Source organism: Panthera onca, chromosome D1, assembly GCF_046562875.1.
Source record: "Panthera onca isolate mPanOnc1 chromosome D1, mPanOnc1 haplotype 2, whole genome shotgun sequence".
NCBI lineage: Eukaryota > Metazoa > Chordata > Mammalia > Carnivora > Felidae > Panthera > Panthera onca.
The window spans coordinates 29877800-29895778 of NC_138348.1; the positions used below are offsets into that span (position 1 = coordinate 29877800).

At 35.8% G+C, this 17979-nt stretch overlaps 1 protein-coding gene across 2 annotated transcripts in view; it reads left to right on the forward strand.

Annotated features, from left to right (window-relative positions):
- The window catches only part of DCDC1 (doublecortin domain containing 1), a 484878-nt gene that overhangs the window by 258281 nt on the left and 208618 nt on the right, over nucleotides 1–17979 (forward strand). For both annotated transcript variants that reach the window (XM_060606272.3, XM_060606273.3), the window contains 2 exons: nucleotides 3619–3753; nucleotides 7030–7148. In XM_060606272.3, coding sequence (XP_060462255.3) covers nucleotides 3619–3753; nucleotides 7030–7148 — 254 coding nt within the window. The remainder of the gene's footprint in view (nucleotides 1–3618; nucleotides 3754–7029; nucleotides 7149–17979) is intronic.

Below are 17979 nucleotides of genomic sequence, written 5' to 3' on the forward strand. Positions count from 1 at the left end.
AAAAAAAATGGCCCTCCCTTAGCTATGAAATCTTACAATCCTTTCAGAAAAGCATCTCCAATTATATACAGAGAGGTGATCAGTGCATTGGAAATAGTAATTTAATAACCTGAAATGGAGCAGTTTTAAAGAGGGATTCTAGCAGAGGTGATAGATATCCATAGGACCTTTTATTGTAGAATCTTGATGCTCATTGTGGTAAAGAAGACACTAAGAGGATTACAACAGGGGTAGAGAGAGGGAGGCAAAAGCCGATATTCTTGATGCATACGTTTTAAAATTGGCTTGAGAAAGAGATACCAGTGCCCAACCCCTCACTGTTCTTTTAAATCTCTTATTGACAAGTAAAACCTTTCCTACAGAGAAAAATTTGGAACATATAATCCCTATTAGTAATGTGGGAGATAGATATAACCCTGACAATTACAACCTGTTGCTCTTTCATCCATTTCAAAAGATTTGGAATCTACCACAAATTGACAGTTTGGCAAATACATCTTTCAACAGTTCTCTATTGTTACCTAAATTGGCAACATTTTTATATTGCTTCAGTTTAAGGGCAATAAAATTGAATATTTCCATGCACTGGATGAGATTTAAACTTCATGGTAGTTAATATAAAAGAAAAAACAAAACATTTCATGAGAGGAATAGTTTTAGTAATACCTGAATGTGGGAAAAAATAGAAAAAATGGACTCCAGTATTTGGCAGGTAATATATTCCGCCAAAATGGAAAGGAAACATATTTTGATCCTAGCCTTTTGGTATAATCAGACTTTAGTAGGACATTAGTGGCAACTTTTGGGGGCAATAGTGAGAACAAGGCCAAATTATTGCACAATTAGAATTGTGGCGTACTAGTTACAAGTTATAAACTTACAACTTATGAATCAGCAGTCATGGATGCTAACAGAGTAAATTATTCTATATGTCACAAGGAGGCTGGGGGAAAAAATGAACACTTTTTTTACTGTCCTATTTCTTTGCAGAGCAAGTCCTTGAAAAATAATGTTTTCTACAAATAATTGATACTGAGGAAAATACAAAATTTTATTTTTAATTTTGAACTGGTTGCCATTAGAATAAGACAGTGAACTTTAATAAAATCCTGAATCCCTTCCTTATTTTTAGACCAATATTTGGAAGCTATTGGAGGACTGCATATTTACATCTTACATGTTTGATTGCATAATTATGTACTCACTTATATTTTCTGCCTTTAGACTTCTCCAGTTCTTGGCCTTTGAGGTGGGTGTATTGATCAGCTATAGTTTTAGAGAATGAAAGCAGTAAGAATGAACATCAGGAACGTGAGGAAAGGGATGTTATAGCATTTCTTATAGTTGTGATTTTAATTTGTGTATCATTTTTTTAATTTGGCCCTAAATTCACTATCAAAAATGAAAAATTTTATAAAATTTCTATGTAGCAAAGAAAACAATTTGTTCAGAATAAAGAGCTTCTCTTTTCAAGAAAAATTTCATTGTCTTACATCTTATTCCTCAGTAGATCTATAAGTAAGACCATAAGTGGTTCTCTTATTATTTTGAATTTTCACAGGAACATTGAAGGCTACTCCACCTTCACTAGTGATTTGGAAAAAGAAAAGTAAACAAGAAGTTTTAATTGGCCCAGAAAATGCATGCATCATTTTTTAAATCACTGGCAGCTTCCATATCAGCACAGTTTATTCAGACAACCAAAATGATAATGGTCATTTAGAGGGAGATACATCTATCTATCTATCTGTCTATCTGTCTATCTATGGCAAGAGAGACAGAGATTCAAAACAAAGAAGCGGTTTCCTAATGACCTATGTGATGGTATGTATTTAGAAAACAGTCTCAACATAAATGCTGGTATATGCATACGTGTGTATGTGCAAGCACACACATGTATACCATGTTGCAGGTTGTCAGAGCACTTTTATGAATTGCAGTTTTCAGTTTTTATTTTCCCCACCTTCATAAATGTCCGGTCTAAAGCTAAACTATCCAATTAAACTAAAAAGAGAAAAGAAGGCGAAGTCACAAATTGAAATTTAATGGCTATTGTCAATTTTAAACGTATCAGAACCCCACTCTTGGCAAGATTTTTTTCTTTTAATAACAGGCAATGAAGCTGAGTGAGTGGGTCTGGCTGTGTCTGGTCTATGTAGAATCACTTGGGAACTGTCCAGCAAAATATCTCTCGAAGAACAGCATGGTGTTAATACTAGGTGCCAACCCAAGACAGACACAAAGGACCCCTTCGCTCTTCACCAATAAGCCAACTGTTAAAAGATTAAACCATGTTGTGGAGATAACAAGAATTTAGGCGCTGGCAGCAGGTGCTGTACAAAGAAGCAGTTGGCAGTACGGTTCTTCTGTCTGACTAATTCCAGTCAAAACAATCTTCTTCCCAGTTGCAGAGGAGAGTTTGGAGTGTGATGGCAACTTGGAGTTAGGAGGTTGAGTAAGAGTGCTACTTTAAATGCTGAGTCCTGTGGCGGGTGGATTAGTAGAATATAGTTTATCATTGTTCAGAAACTGTGGGGGATTCCCCTCCAGAATCCAGCCACTACTGGCTAACTGGGGAATACACAGTCAAAGAGCTGCAAGTCAAATCTGGTTACGTCGTGTGGTTGCTGTATTTTTAAAATTTTATTTTCACTTATGGGACTCAGAAGACATTTTATTCTCTTGAGGAGTAACTATCTTCCATTATAGAATAATTGTCAAATATATTAGCTATACCCTTTTGCTATCGCCTGATTGCATTTGTAAATATTACCTTTTAAATTATCATTTAATTTTTGTATTTTTAAGAATCAGTTGCTACTCAACAAATACCTGGTATTAGCACAGATTTAGAATATGCTTTCTAGTATTAGAAAATAACTTAAATTGTTATTGAAGCACCATCATTTATTTGGCTTAAAGCAAAACTGACATATTCCCATAATCCTATACAAACAGATATTGGTACTTAAAAATTTAGCATGATTACTCAGGAAAAGTGATCATATAAGTTAGTGGAAATTTTACTAAATATTTAGTGATATACAGGTGATGTGAATGTCTATTAATTTTACAATCAAGTCTGGGTGAGAAACGCTAGAAGGTATACCATATGTTTGATGTATGTAATCTGATAACAAATATGGGAAGCACAGATACTGTGTGTTACCAGTTGGTCCCCTCCTATCCATCCTCACAACTATCACTAAATTCTCAACTCATATCCCTTTATTCTAAGGAAATTGTGGAGCCTTTTAACTGCTCTCCTTTGATGTCCCCATTCTGCAATCCATTGTTTCTGCCTGTGTGTGTGTGTGTGTGTGTGTGTGTGTGTGTGTGTGTGTGTGTTATTGACTCTTCTGTTACAAGTTTCTCTAGGGCAGGAAAAATACTGTATCATATCCCACACCACGCAGTCTAGTGCCTTGCATATCAGAGCTGATGCACAACAAATATTAATTGAATTGAATTAAATGGAATTGAGCACTATTGTTTCCAAAGAGACCTTCTCAATCAGAAACATAATGTCTTAGGATAACCCATTTTGGGTGAGTGTGTTGAAGAGGGTGAACTTTCAGACTGTGAGTTTAACAATGCATACTTCTTTTCATGGTATAGGCGGATCCCAATATCGTCCTTCATGCCTCTGTTTCCATCAGAAAGCGGAGCTCCTCAAGCAGGGAAGTAAGCAGTGGAAGTCAGATGGCTCCATCAACCCTGTGGCCTGCAGCTAGTGTTTGGCTGATCACGAAGGTACCCAAAAGTGTCTGCTCTCGCTGAGTGACTTCCCATGCTCCCTGATCACAGTGCGTCTCTAGATCCTGGTGCCTTCATGCACATAAGCATGCAAGTGAAAGCATGATAAATTGTTGACTGTTATGAATGCTACCTCTCTGCCCTTGGTGTGTCTGGTGCAGAGGGCTTCTGTAGATCCCCATGTGGGCATTCAATCCACTTTCAGATGTGGTGGTTAGTTCATATGCAGAGTGTATTTAAACTCAGCTTAGAGCTTATGTATAGTCCACAGACTCACCATTTTTATGAGATTTGTGTGATATCATTTAGTTCCACTCCATCTACATTGCTGAGCTTCATGGAGCCTGGTGGATTAGCACTGTATAATGATAGTGTATGATCTTCATAAGGATAATTTTAAGAGAAATCCCTGAGTATAAAATGTGAACAATGACTAGCACATTTTATACCTATGTATTGACACTATTTAATTTTTTAACTTTACTATTACTGGATCTGATTTAAATTGAGAACATGTAACTGCCCTCCCCTCTCCTCTTACTATTGAAATATGTTTTGTAATTGCCATCAAATATTTATGCCCATAAAGAGATGGTGCAGCTTTTATCTACCCTTCTTTTGTCTTCTTTTGCCCCCTCACAATAGATTATTTTGGCCTTTTCTTAGCACTTCTATGGGTGCAGAGTCACTCAGGCAAGCTTGCTGGTACTGTGTTGGAGTCGGGGGGGGGGGGGGGGATTGAAACAATTTTCTCAAATGAAATTTGGGATTGCTCTTAATGTTAATTTTTGATTCTCTGAGACCTAAAAACAAATGTATAGAGCAATTAAGATACAAAGGAACCAAGAAATATTCATTTCATATCAAGGCAGAATGAGATTAGATGAGATATTTCCTCAATCTACTTCCAACTTGGAAACCCCTTTTTAAGTTGTATTTTGCTTCAGGTTTAATAACAATATTTGCCATTTTGTTAAACATCTGCTATATGTTAGGCATCTTCTATGTATCTATTATCTTATTTAATCTCATACATTATACAGCTGAATAAACTAAGACTAGTAAGTAGCAGAGGAAAGATTCTTGGTCTGTCTGACTTCAAAACATATGCCTTTTTACTGTAATAGAGAATGGTGCTCTATATTTGATCAATTTATGGAAGTGTTTTGGTTTTAACATTGCCACTGAACACTTGTGTGACCTCAGGTAAGTCACAACTGTATATGGGCTTCAGTCTTATCTGAAAAGAGTTTGACCAGTTGATATGGAAAGTTCTTTTCTAGACCTCAGATTCTGTAATTCCATGGTATCTGTTTATAGAATTTTATGATAGCAAAAAACCTGTACTTGTCTAAAATTTCATCAAAAATAATTGAAATGCTTACTAAAAAGAGTATGGATTTTGGAGTTAGATAGATTGGAATTAGAATCCTTTTTATTCTTGAGACCTTGAGAAAGTTACTTAGCTGCACGGAACCACTGTTTCCTTCTCTATAAAATAGTCTTATCTATCTTGCACAGTTGCTATGATGATTAATAAGAAAGCATGTGTGAAGTTCAAGCGTAGTGTCTGGTATACAGAAAGTGCTTAACAAATGTTTCTTTATCCCCATCCAAAGCAGGTTTCTTTCAATATAGACAAACATGTTCAAATGAGGATTCAATCCAGTGCTTACTAAAACCAAAATTTTAAAGAATACGTTTCCCAAGTTATCATCTGTTTTTTGTTTTTTTTTTTTTTTTACCACACAGCAAAACCATGAGAAATAAAAGTTACATGCTAAATATAAAACAAGTTTGAAAATCTTTTTAGATTGCATGGTCTTTCCCTTTTTCCAAAATATGTATTTTTACCTGTTAGGATAGACAATTTTGCATGCCAGAAACCCTTAGTGGTTGTCACTCATTTAAAATGTGTTGTTGATGTCGCTCCTCATCAGGGAAATACAAATCAAAACCACACTGAGATATCACCTCCCACCAGTCAGAGTGGCCAAAATGAACAAATCAGGAGACTATAGATGCTGGAGAGGATGTGGAGAAATGGGAACCCTCTTGCACTGTTGGTGGGAATGCAAACTGGTGCAGCCGCTCTGGAAAACAGTGTGGAGGTTCCTCAAAAAATTAAAAATAGACCTACCCTATGACCCAGCAATAGCACTGCTAGGAATTTATCCAAGGGATACAGGAGTACTGATGCATAGGGGCACTTGTACCCCAATGTTTATAGCAGCACTCTCAACAATAGCCAAATTATGGAAAGAGCCTAAATGTCCATCAACTGATGAGTGGATAAAGAAATTGTGGTTTATATACACAATGGAGTACTACGTGGCAATGAGAAAGAATGAAATATGGCCCTTTGTAGCAATGTGGGTGGAACTGGAGAGTGTTATGCTAAGTGAAATAAGCCATACAGAGAAAGACAGATACCATATGTTTTCACTCCTATGTGGATCCTGAGAAACTTAACAGAAACCCATGGGGGAGGGGAAGGAAAAAAAAAAGAAGTTAGAGTGGGAGAGAGCCAAAGCATAAGAGACTCTTAAAAACTGAGAACAAACTGAGGGTTGATGGGGGGGTGGGAGGGAGGGGAGAGTGGGTGATGGGTATTGAGGAGGGCACCTTTTGGGATGAGCACTGGGTGTTGTATAGAAACCAATTTGACAATAAATTTCATATATTGAAAAAAAATGAAATAAAATGTGTTGTTGATTCTCAAATCAGAAAATTGTCAAATGGCCATTTAAACAATATTCTTAATTTCCTATTCAGAGTATCTTAACATTTAAAGCAAAAGTAGTTCACAAACCACCTAAAAATGTTTAACCCATGGTATTTATACCCAGAGTAAAACTTTAAATTCATACAAAGGTTAAGGATTTGTTTCAATCTTTTCAGTTCACTGCTCTTTTTTTTTCTGTGCATACATATTTCACATAAGCTCTGTAGTCATAACTATAACAAGTGACACATGATGGACCCCAAATTGCTGCCCTGTGAAATATGCACAGAAAAAAAGGACAAATGAAGATATCAAGGTCTGTTTTATTTTGCGCTGAACTGTAAAATGCCACCCTTGTTGGACAGAAGATCACTGATTCTGAGCAGGGCTCGCTGACTGCTAACTTGTGGGTAGTGTTTCACTTTCAGCAACTGTTAATATCCGGGCTTATCCAGGCATAATGACCTCACTAGTTGTGACACATTGTTGAATTTTCTGGTTCTTTTAACTTATTTAGACCTTTCTCCCCCCTTTCTATTCATTGGAAGACTGGAATGATCCTGAGCCGGGCGATAACACAGGGCTGCCTGGCTATTGGTCACCCAATCAGAGTCAAGCCTGCCGAGGGAACATCACTAGAAGGGTACAAATTAATCCTACAGAAAAGGTAATGCTTATGAGCTATTTGGCTCAAAATAATGAATGTTAATTTCAAGATTTCTGAGCAGTCAAATCATGATGCCTTCCAGCTTAGATGGAATATTCATTAGGTGTTTAAATTTGTGTTCATAATATCAATATTAATTTCCTATGTAAAATAAGCTTGCAAATGTATGCTACTTAGTTTGGTAGCATTTCTTAGGTATTTTCAAAAGCGAAATGTTGGCGTTCAACATGTATCCATGTTGTAGACAAGGTGCCGCTCTACTCTATAATTATTGGAACTCATTTCTTTATATCCATATTGGTTGTTAATTTAAATATTTAATGTTCTGTGTGTATTCTTAACCTTTTATAAATCTTCAGAATATGAAATATTGAACTGCGAAAGAAAATTGAGGAGACAGAAATTGCTGATTTGGAAGGCCTCAAGTCTCCTTTTTGTTTTTGCTGACTTGGGAAAGTCAAAATCAAAATGAAAACAGATTTAGAAAAAATTAGGAATGAGGAACCAACAGTATAGAAATATTATTTCCTAGAAACTTTTTTTTTCTTGCTCATTTGTCTTTCAGTTTCACCTAGAATTGACAAAATTAAGTCCTACTGTGCTTCAGGACTTAGAAAACTATTATCCAACTACTTTTGGGTGGATAAAATGTGCTTTGGGCTGAAACCAGAACTGGGATACTTAGGCACCAAAGACACCAACCCAACCACAAATAAGAAGGGATATTTTCTTTAATAGACAGAGCAGATTGTCCAGAAGGTTATTAGAATATCACATAAAAGTTAAGTGTTATGTGGTCTACAGGGTCAGATTCCCTGGTGTAAATCTTAGCTTACCTCTTATTCTAACAACAACAAATTCTGAACCAGACACTATTCTAATTCCTTTATATTTTATTGTCACATTTAATCCTAATTACAACTGGATAAGGTAGCTATCATTATTATTATTATTACAGACGAGGAAAATGAAGTACAGAGTAGTTAATCACTTACTCAAGGTCATGCCTACTAACTGGTTGGAGAAGAATGCAAACTCAGGCAGTCAGACACTATAACCCACTCTTAGCCACAAGGTGACACTGTGTATAGGTCAAAACCCAATCAAGAAATTGCTAATGAGTGCCATGTGTGGTAGTAAATACCTCAGTGGAGGAGTAGGTAATATTAATTAAGAAACCTAGGCAGAAGGGAGACGGAGACAGTATGCTGGCAACATAGCATCATAGCAAACTAGCTGTGCTATTAGGGTGCTAAACATATGGTTTCTAAGGAGGGTCACACAAGCCCAAAGCAATTCCAAATTTGATGTGGTGTTGTATGTGAAGTGGATAACAAGATTTCTGGGGCAGAATCAGTGCTGTAAACTGGAGACAAACCAAGAATCATCTTCTAGTGATAATGACAAGTCCAAACCACTGACCATGGAACCAGAGATGCTTCAGCTGACATTGTCCACCGTTATAATAAAGTCAATCAATTGTAACTGCCCCAGAAATGACATAAAATATAGAATTAATGCACACGACATTAAAACAGTTGTTATAATTGTATTCCATATATTCAAGAAGCTAAAGAAAAGATGGAACATGTTAAATATAGACTTGGAAGATAGAAAAAGACTCAAATCAAATTTCTAGAGATGAAAACTGCAGTATATGAAATGAAAAATATGCTGTGACTAGTGGAAGATTAGACATTGTTGAAGAATATATTAGTGATCTTGAGGAGATAGCAATACAAACTATTTACAATGAAAGCCAGAAAGAAAAAAAATTAGGTACAATTTATTGTCAAGTTAGCTAACATACAGTGTATACAGGTGTATACAGTGTTCTCTTGGCTTCAGGAGTAGATTCCTGTGATTCATCACTTGCATAAAATACCCAGTTGCATAAAATACCCAATTGCATAAAATACCCAAACACTTGTTGGCTCATCCCAACAAGTGCCCTCCTCAATGCCCGTCACCCATTCTCCCCCATCAACCCTCAGTTTGTTCTCTGTATTTAAGTGTCTCTTATGGTTTGCCTTCCTCTCTGTTTGTAACTTTTTTTTTTCTTCCCTCATGGTCTTCTGTTAAGTTTCTAAAATTCCACATATGAGTGAAAGCATATGATATCTGTCTTTCTCTGACTGGCTTATTTCACTTAGCATAATACCCTCCAGTTCCATCCATGTTGTTGCAAATGGCAAGATTTCATTCTTTTTGATTGCTGAGTGATACTCCATTGTATGTATGTGTGTGTGTATGTATATATATGTGTGTGTGTGTATATATATATATATATATATATATATATATATACACACACCTTGTATGGTATATATTTTGGGCTCTTTCCATAATTTGGCTATGGTTGGTAGTGCTGCTATAAACATTGGGGTACATGTGCCCCTATGAATCAGCACTCCTGTATCCTTTGGATAAATTCCTAGTAGTGCTATTGCTGGATTGTAGGGTAATTCTATTTTTAATTTTTTGAAGAATCTACACATTGTTTTCCAGAGTAGCTGCACCAGTTTGCATTCCCACCAACAGTGCAAGAGGGTTCCCCTTACTCCACATCCTTACCAACATCTGTTGTTTCCTGAGTTGTTACTCTGACTGGTGTGAGGTGGTTATCTCAGTGTGGTTTTGATTTGTATTTCCCTTATCATGAGCAATGTTCAGCATCTTCTCATGTGTCTGTTAGCCATTGGCTATCTTCTTTCGGAAAGTGTCTATTTATTTCTTCTACCCATTTCTTCACTGGATTATTTATTTTTCTTGGGTGTTGATTTTGATAAGTTCTTTATAGATTTTTGATACTAACCCTTTATATGATATGTCATTTGCAAATATCTTCTCCCATTTTTGTTGGTTGCCTTTTAGTTTGTCGATTGTTTCCTTTGCTGTACAGGAGCTTTTTATATTGATGAGGTCCCAATGGTTCATTTTTGCTTTTATTTCCCTTGCCTTCAGAGACGTGTCAAGTAAGAAGTTGCCATGGCCAAGGTCAAAGAGGTTGTTGCCTATTTTCTCAGAGAACAGTCTATCAGTAAGATATGAGAAATTTTATAATGCCTGTTTTGTGAGTAATCAGAGTCTCTGAAGGAAGACACAGGGAACAAACAAATATTGGAAGAAATGCTAGCTGAAAAATTTCCAAATTTTGTGAAAACTATAACCCACAGATCCAAGAAATTCAAAAACTTCCAAGCACAAGAAACATGAGGAAAAAAACCAAGTTGTCCACTCCGCTCTATTTAGCATTGCATTGGAACTTTTAGCCAGTGTAACAAGAAAAGGAAAAGAAAGAAAAGACATCTAGATATGAACTGAAGAAGTTAAACTATCTTTATTTTCAGATAACATGATTGCTATGTAGAAAATCCTATGAAATATACAAGAAGTTTCTAGAACTAATAAATGAGTTTAGCAAGTTTGAGGACTTGAGATCAATATACATATATTGGTTGTATTCTTATATACTGGCAACAAGCAATTTTGGAAATTAAAATTTAAAAACACCATTTACAGTAACATCAAAGGTATGACATATTTAAGGATAAATCAGACAAAATATGTGTATGACTTCTGCACTGAAAACTACAAAACATTGCTAAATGAAATTAAAAAACTAAATAGATGCTAGGATATACTGTGTTCATAGATTAGAAGACTCAATATCATCATGATGTCCATTCTCCTCCATATATTTGTTATTTGTTTTTAATGTTTATTTATTTTTGAGAGAGAGAAAGTGCCTGCATGGGGGAGGGGGAGGAGCAGAGAGAGGAGGAGGGGCAGAGAGAGAGAGGGGAACAGGGGATGTGAAGGGGGCTCTGAGCTGATAGCAGAGAACCCCATGTGGTGCTTGAACCCATGGACCAAGAGAAATGGCTGAACTGAAGTCAGACACCTAAACACCTGAGACACCCAGGGGCCCTTCTCCTCCATATATTTAAATGCAATCTCAATCAAAACCCTGGCAGGTTTTTTTAATAGAAATTATCAAGTTGATTTAAAAATTCATACAGAAATGCAAAGGATCTAAAATAGGCAAAATAATTTTGTTAAAGAAGAACAAAGCTGGAAGAACTATTTTGCCTGGCCTCAGGCTAATTATAAAACTATAGTTATTAAAAGAGTGTGCTATTGGCATCAAAGTAGACCATTACATTGATGAAACAGAATAGAGTATCCCTAAATAGATCGACACATATATGATCAATTGATTTTTGATGAAAGTGGGAGATTCACTGGAGAAAGAATGTTTTTGACAAATGGTGGTGGAACAATTGAATATACATATGCAAAAGATAAAAATAAAAAATAACTTGATCCATGCCTCTCCCACCATATATATATAGTAATTAACTCAACATGGATCATAGACGTAAATATAAAACCTTAAAACTATACATATTGTAGATGAAGATAGAAGAAAATGTTTATGATCTTGTATTAGTCAAAACTTTCTTAGACATGACTCCAAAGCATGATCCACAAGGATATAAATTGATAAATTGGACTCCCTTAAAATTAATAATTTCTGCTCTTTGAAAGATACTGTTAAAATATTGACAAGACAGGCTACACACAAAGAAAAATATATTTGCAAATAATGTATATTTGCAGAATACACACACAACTCAAGAAAACATGGGCAGATAAATGATTTGGACAAATGCTTTAACAAGTAAGAGATACAGTTGGCCTATGAAAAGTTGTAAATCATTATTTGAATGCAAGATTAACCTACAATGAAGTACCCCTAAATATACGGTAGAATGTCTAATGTTTAAAAGACTGACCATACCAAGTGTTGGGAAGATGTGAAGCAACTACAATACTCATACCTACTTGGCAGAAATATAAAATGGTTGTCATTTTAGAAGAGTTGCTACTTTCCTAAAATATATACATATATACATGTTCATATGCAGATATATACATGTTTCAGGTATAAACATATATCTACCTTATTGCCAAGCCATTCCACTCTGGAAATTCAATCAAGAGAAATGAAAGTAGATATCCTTTCAAAGAACTTGTACATGAATGTTCACAGCAGCTTTATTTCTAAAGCCAGAAGTGAAAACTGGAAACAACCCAAGTGTACATCCATAAGTGAATAGATAAATAAATTGTGGCATATCTATATGATAAAATATTACTCAACAATAAAAAGGAACCAACTCTTGATACATGCATCAGTGAATATCAAAGTAATTATATTGAGGGGGAGGAGCGAAATCATGAAGGGAGAGTATATTGCTTCATTCCATTTATGTAAAATTTTAGAAAATGGTAACTAATCTAGAAAGTAGAATAGTGCTTGCCTGGAGATAGGAAGGTGGGGAGGGGTAGGAGAATGAGATTAAAAAGGGGCACAAGGAAACTTTGGGGGTGATTTTTTGGGGAGAGATGGACATGGGTATGTTCATTGTCCTGATTGTTGTGATGTTTTAATAGGTATGTACATGTTTGAAAACTTGTGAAATTTTACACTTCAAATATGTGCCCGTTAGTTGTGCAATATTTTACAATATTGTATGTCAGTTATTTCTCAAAAAAGCTGTTTTTTAAAAGTACAAAAAGACAAACTAGGGAACAAACAAAAAAAGCAAAATGGTGGGTAAAGAATGACTAAATGCTTACTTTAGAAGGAAATGGTGAGGGAAGACCACTCTCAGTGGAAGAATTTATCAGTGGTCTCAGTCAAAATGGTAGGTGTTTGGAAAGGTTATATATAGCTTGAAGAACATGCTATTCATGCCCAGAGGTTTCCCTGGGCTTATTGGATACTGAAATTAGTGCTGATTTGGCCTTACCCCACTGAGGTTTACTTCCTACTCTGGCCAGGATGTCACAGAATTGAGTAAGACTGAAGCCACAAACTTGATATCCTCGTTGCCTATAGAGAAGAGAGCTTGAGTGAGAAAAGAGATAATAATTTTAAAAAATTGTATTACGTTTAACTTGAAAAAAAATCTCTAGGGCACCTGGGTGGCTCAGTCTATTGAGTGTCCAACTTCAGCTCAGGTCATGATCTTGGAGTTCGTGAGTTCGAGTCCCACGTCAGGCTCTGTGCTGACAGCTCAGAGCTTGGAACCTGCTTTGGATTTTGTGTCTCCCTCTCTCTCTGCCCCTTCCCTGCTCATACTCTGTCTGTATCTCTCAAAAATAAATAAACATTAAACAAAATTTAAATCTCCACTTACAATAAAAGATTTGGTTTAATTCAGGAAGGAAGGAAAGAAGAGAGAGGGAGAGAAGGAGAAAGGCAGGATGGGCAGGAGTGGGGGGAGAAGGGAGAATTCCTATGCAAATGAAGATTATTTCCCTTTATATTAATGCAACCTGATTTTTATCTGAGAAGCAAAATCTATTGCAAAATGGAAGCAAATAGTAGAAAATTTGGAAAACCAGAAGTTCTCACTAACTGTGAAGCTATATTTTGTTTTTTAGAAAGCAGAGGGACCAAGATTTTTAGTGTTTACCTCACCTCTGATACTTTCAAGTATATTTCTCTTTTCCAGAGTATCTGAAGTGCCTGTGTGGCTTATTATTTTTTTTAAACACAAGCATATTTTATTTTAAATAATGTAAATATCCTCATACAACTTCTAGAGACAATTTTTTTTCCTTTTCTCCTTAGTATAATATGATCTTAACAAAAGCTATGAGTCAAGATACAGTCTTTCAAGTAAAAAAATCATAGAACTAGCACTAAAAGTAGCAACCTGACAATTCATAGAGAATATTGTAAACATATCATGCCTCATTAGGTCGGTTATGTCTCATTTGGTGTCGCTCATCTTATTCTTATTCAATATAACAAGTGCTTGCAATATTGTATTTAATATTTTTTCTGTGATGTGCATCTGGCCATGAGTGGATGAAAGGCAGATCAATGATGTCATTACCAAGTGATCTGAAAATCATAGAAAATTATAAAAATCATAAATCTTAAAGTCAAAGCTGCTTCTTTTTAAAAGATATTTTGGACATCTTACAAACCAGTTGCATCAAAGTCCTTTAATAAGGCCACCATTTAATCTTTATTTTGCTTCATCTTTAAAGAATGTGAATATGGAGGATCTGGAGTTTAGTGTTAAATTCACAAACTAATTAAAGCAACACATATACACACACACACCCATACCGCCATGTGGACACAGAGGTTAGACTATGGAGATAACAAACAAGGGACCCATAGATTTTGTTTGGCTGCACATTATTATAACATTTTAAGTTATTTGTGAGCCTATAGAAATAGGGAGATTTTACACACAAAAATTACATATTTCTGTGTTTTCTTGAAAAAACAATCACAATAATGGGCAGTATTGGACTTTCATCATCTCATGACACCGGTCATGCAGGGACAAATTCAGATGGAACATATACCCTCTGATTTTCTATATTCTCCACTGTTCCCAGTAATAGTCCTCACACTAGCTCTAGCCTGGTTTATTCACTTCTATTACCTGTCTGATAATCTTTACCACCTTCCTTATTTCAATGTTAGTCTTTCAGTTATGGTGTTTTGGATCTACTCCTCCCCCGCCCCCCCCACTTAGGCCTTGCTGGAAATGGAATGATAACTAGCCAACATTAATCTAGACTAGGTTAAACAAACACTACTCTAAAGACACCATTAACTACAACCCTCAAGTGTAGCTGTGTAGTGCTAGGTGCAGAGATGAAAAGACAAGTAAACAGACAGCAGGTTACCAGGTAATCAGAGAGGTTGAAAATCATCTCTTTGGTCAAGTCTTGAAGTTTTAGGAGGCTAAGAGTTAGAATAAAGCAGAATGACAAACTGCACAATATAGAAAGGACCATTTGCCATGCATCGGACATGTAAGTAATATTCAAACATACAGATAACACTATTAGAAATGTCAACATCAAATAGAAAATTGTCTATGTGTAACTTCACAATTGGATTGATGGATGAAATTTCTTATCTCTACTCCTACTGTGTTAAGAATCATGGAGGGGAAATCCTTTTGTCTGTTCTCTGTGGATCCTACTTTTGGTCCTGGTAAGATTGGAAGACACCAGAGCTGTTGGAAGCTGTCTGGGAAAATAGATTTGTAATTGTGAAGCATGATGATGGTCCTTCTTACAGTCAACTGGGAAATAATGAATTTTAGCCTAGGAAATTTCCCCTAACTGAACTGTCAGTTATGGGCTGCCTTCTTGCCTCTACCCTCTGATAAATGGCATATTTCAAAGAAAAAGTGTATGTGTGTATGTGTGTGTATGCACGTTTTATAGATTCTCAATAGGAATAGTATAATGCATGTGCATACTCAATGAGTTACAATGAGTAAGCTTCCCAGGGCAGATAGTTATTTCCTCACTTGTGAAAGGAGAGAGAGTATGTAACTTGTCTTGGAAGTCATATGCTTTCAGACGAGGAAGGACTCTAAAGAGCATCTATTCCAAACCTTCTTTACTAGTAGAAGTAGTAATAGTCGTGATGGTGGTGGTTGTAATAATAATAATAATAATAATAATAATAATATCATTATCTTATAAGAAATTCCAAGCCCAGGGGTGCCTGGGTGGCTCAGTTGGTTGAGTATCTGACTCTTGATTTTGGCTCAGGTCAGGATCCCAGGGTTGTGGGATTGAGCCCTGCATCAGACTCCGCACTGAACATGAAGCCTGCTTGGAATTCTCTCTCTCTCCCTCTGTCCCTCTGCCCAGCTCATGCTCTCTCTCTAAAATTAAAATGAAATGAAATGAAATGAAATGAAATGAAATTCCAAGTCTACTAGAAACTAAATGATCTAGAAAGGTCATGTATCTAATCTAGTTAATGTCAGATCCAGGACTGGATTATAAGTCTCTCAACCTTAGTCCAGCACATGTCATGATATTTATGACTTTGATTCTTGGATGAAATACTGCTTCTTCATTTTCCTCTCTTTTTGTCATTATTGGTATTGTTATTACTAGTTTTAAGTTTTGTTTTTGTTTCTCTGTAAAAAAATCTTTTTAGGGACACCTGGGTGGCTCAGTCAGTTAAGCATCTGACTTCAGCACAGGTCATGATCTCACAGTTCATGAGTTCCAGCCCCACGGTCATGCTCTGTACTGACAGCTCAGACCTGGATCCTGCTTCAGATTCTGTGTCTCCCTCTCTCTTTCTTTCTTAAAAACAAATGAATAAATGTTAAAAAAATTTTAAAAATAAATAAAAAATCTTTTTAGCTGTTGCTTGTTCACCAAGAAGAGGAAATTCTATGGCATTTTCTAATTCAATCCCATATGAGCATCATTGCATATTGGATCTAAATTTGATTTCTTTGCATATAAAATGTCTTGAAAAATGAACAGATGAACTTTTGTTTGTAGGAATTTTATTTTGCATATGTTTATTTATTTTGAGAGAGAGAGAGAGAGAGAGAGAGAGAGAGAGAGAGCTGGGAAGGGGCAGGGAGAGAGGGAGAGAGAAAACTCCAACCAGGCTCCACGCTGCCAGCATAGAGACTGACGTGGGGCTCGATATCACTAACTGTGAGATCATGACCTGAGCCAAAACAAGAGTCAGATGCTTAACTGACTGAGCCACCCAGGTGCCCCTGTAGAAATTTTATTTTTTAAAGAAGTTATTATATATTAGAATGATATCTTCTCATCCTGCCTGCTATAGACACCACATGAGAGGTTTGTTTTTTATAACTTTGGTAATAAAATTTAAAGGTGACATTTATAGATATATGTAGAAAGAGACTCCTGATAGAAAAACTACTAGTAAGCTCACAAGGCTTATATATGATATAAAACTACATGTTTGCAAAATTTCCAAGGCAATTCTTGAGCAGAATTTGAGCTGTGATAAAATTTGAGAAATGCTAGGAAATTTGTATTTATTTTGTTATCCAAGTTATAGTTTATGTTCTTTAGCTACCCACTGAGAAGATCCCTAAACTGCCATATATTAATTTCAAACCATTTTTCATAATGGCCTTATTATTAATTTTTAGGGTTATGACATTTTAACATTTTATTGACATATCTATTTCTTCAAAGATATCTTTATTCTCCTATCACGACTGTGATCAGCTCTAAGGACACATGTGGTATCTACCCTCACACTGGTGAACATCTCTCCTGTTGTATTATTATTTGAGAAAAAGATGCTACAAATTCAGAAAATCAAAACTGAAACCTATGTAGTTTATGTTTGTATAAGCACATTCATCCTCAAGTCAACACTGTAATTCAATTAAAAGACAACATTTTGAATTTTACAGCTTTTGACAGTTAGCATCAGCATATTAATTACCAATTTCAGAGTCTTGCACTTTGAAAAATTATCATTTTCCATTTTATTTATCTTGAAGAAATATGCTCACAATAATTTATGCAACAGGAGGAATTGCCTGTAAGCAATAAAGTTGCTCTGAGTTACAGCTATTCTGCATTAAAATGATCTAAATTTTATCAAAACCCAGCACATTTCCATCAAAGCATTACAGCAGTCACTTATTATTATTATTATTATTATTATTATTGTTATTTTAAAGTTTATTTATTTATTTCGAGAGAGAGAGAGCGTGAGCACGGGAGGGGCAGAGAGAGCGGACGAGAGAGAGAATCCCAAGCAAGCCCCAGCTAGGGGCTCAAGTTCACTAACTGTGAGATCGTGACCTAAGCAGAAATGAAGAGTTTGTCACTTAACTGACTGAGACACCCAGGAGCCCCACTTATTATTATTTTTAAAAGGACTGTAGTTGTAAGATCGGGATTGACAGCCTTAAAGACCAGCAATAATGTTGTTTTTATTATTGCTTCTTTTAGTGGTTGAAACATGAGGTTTTTC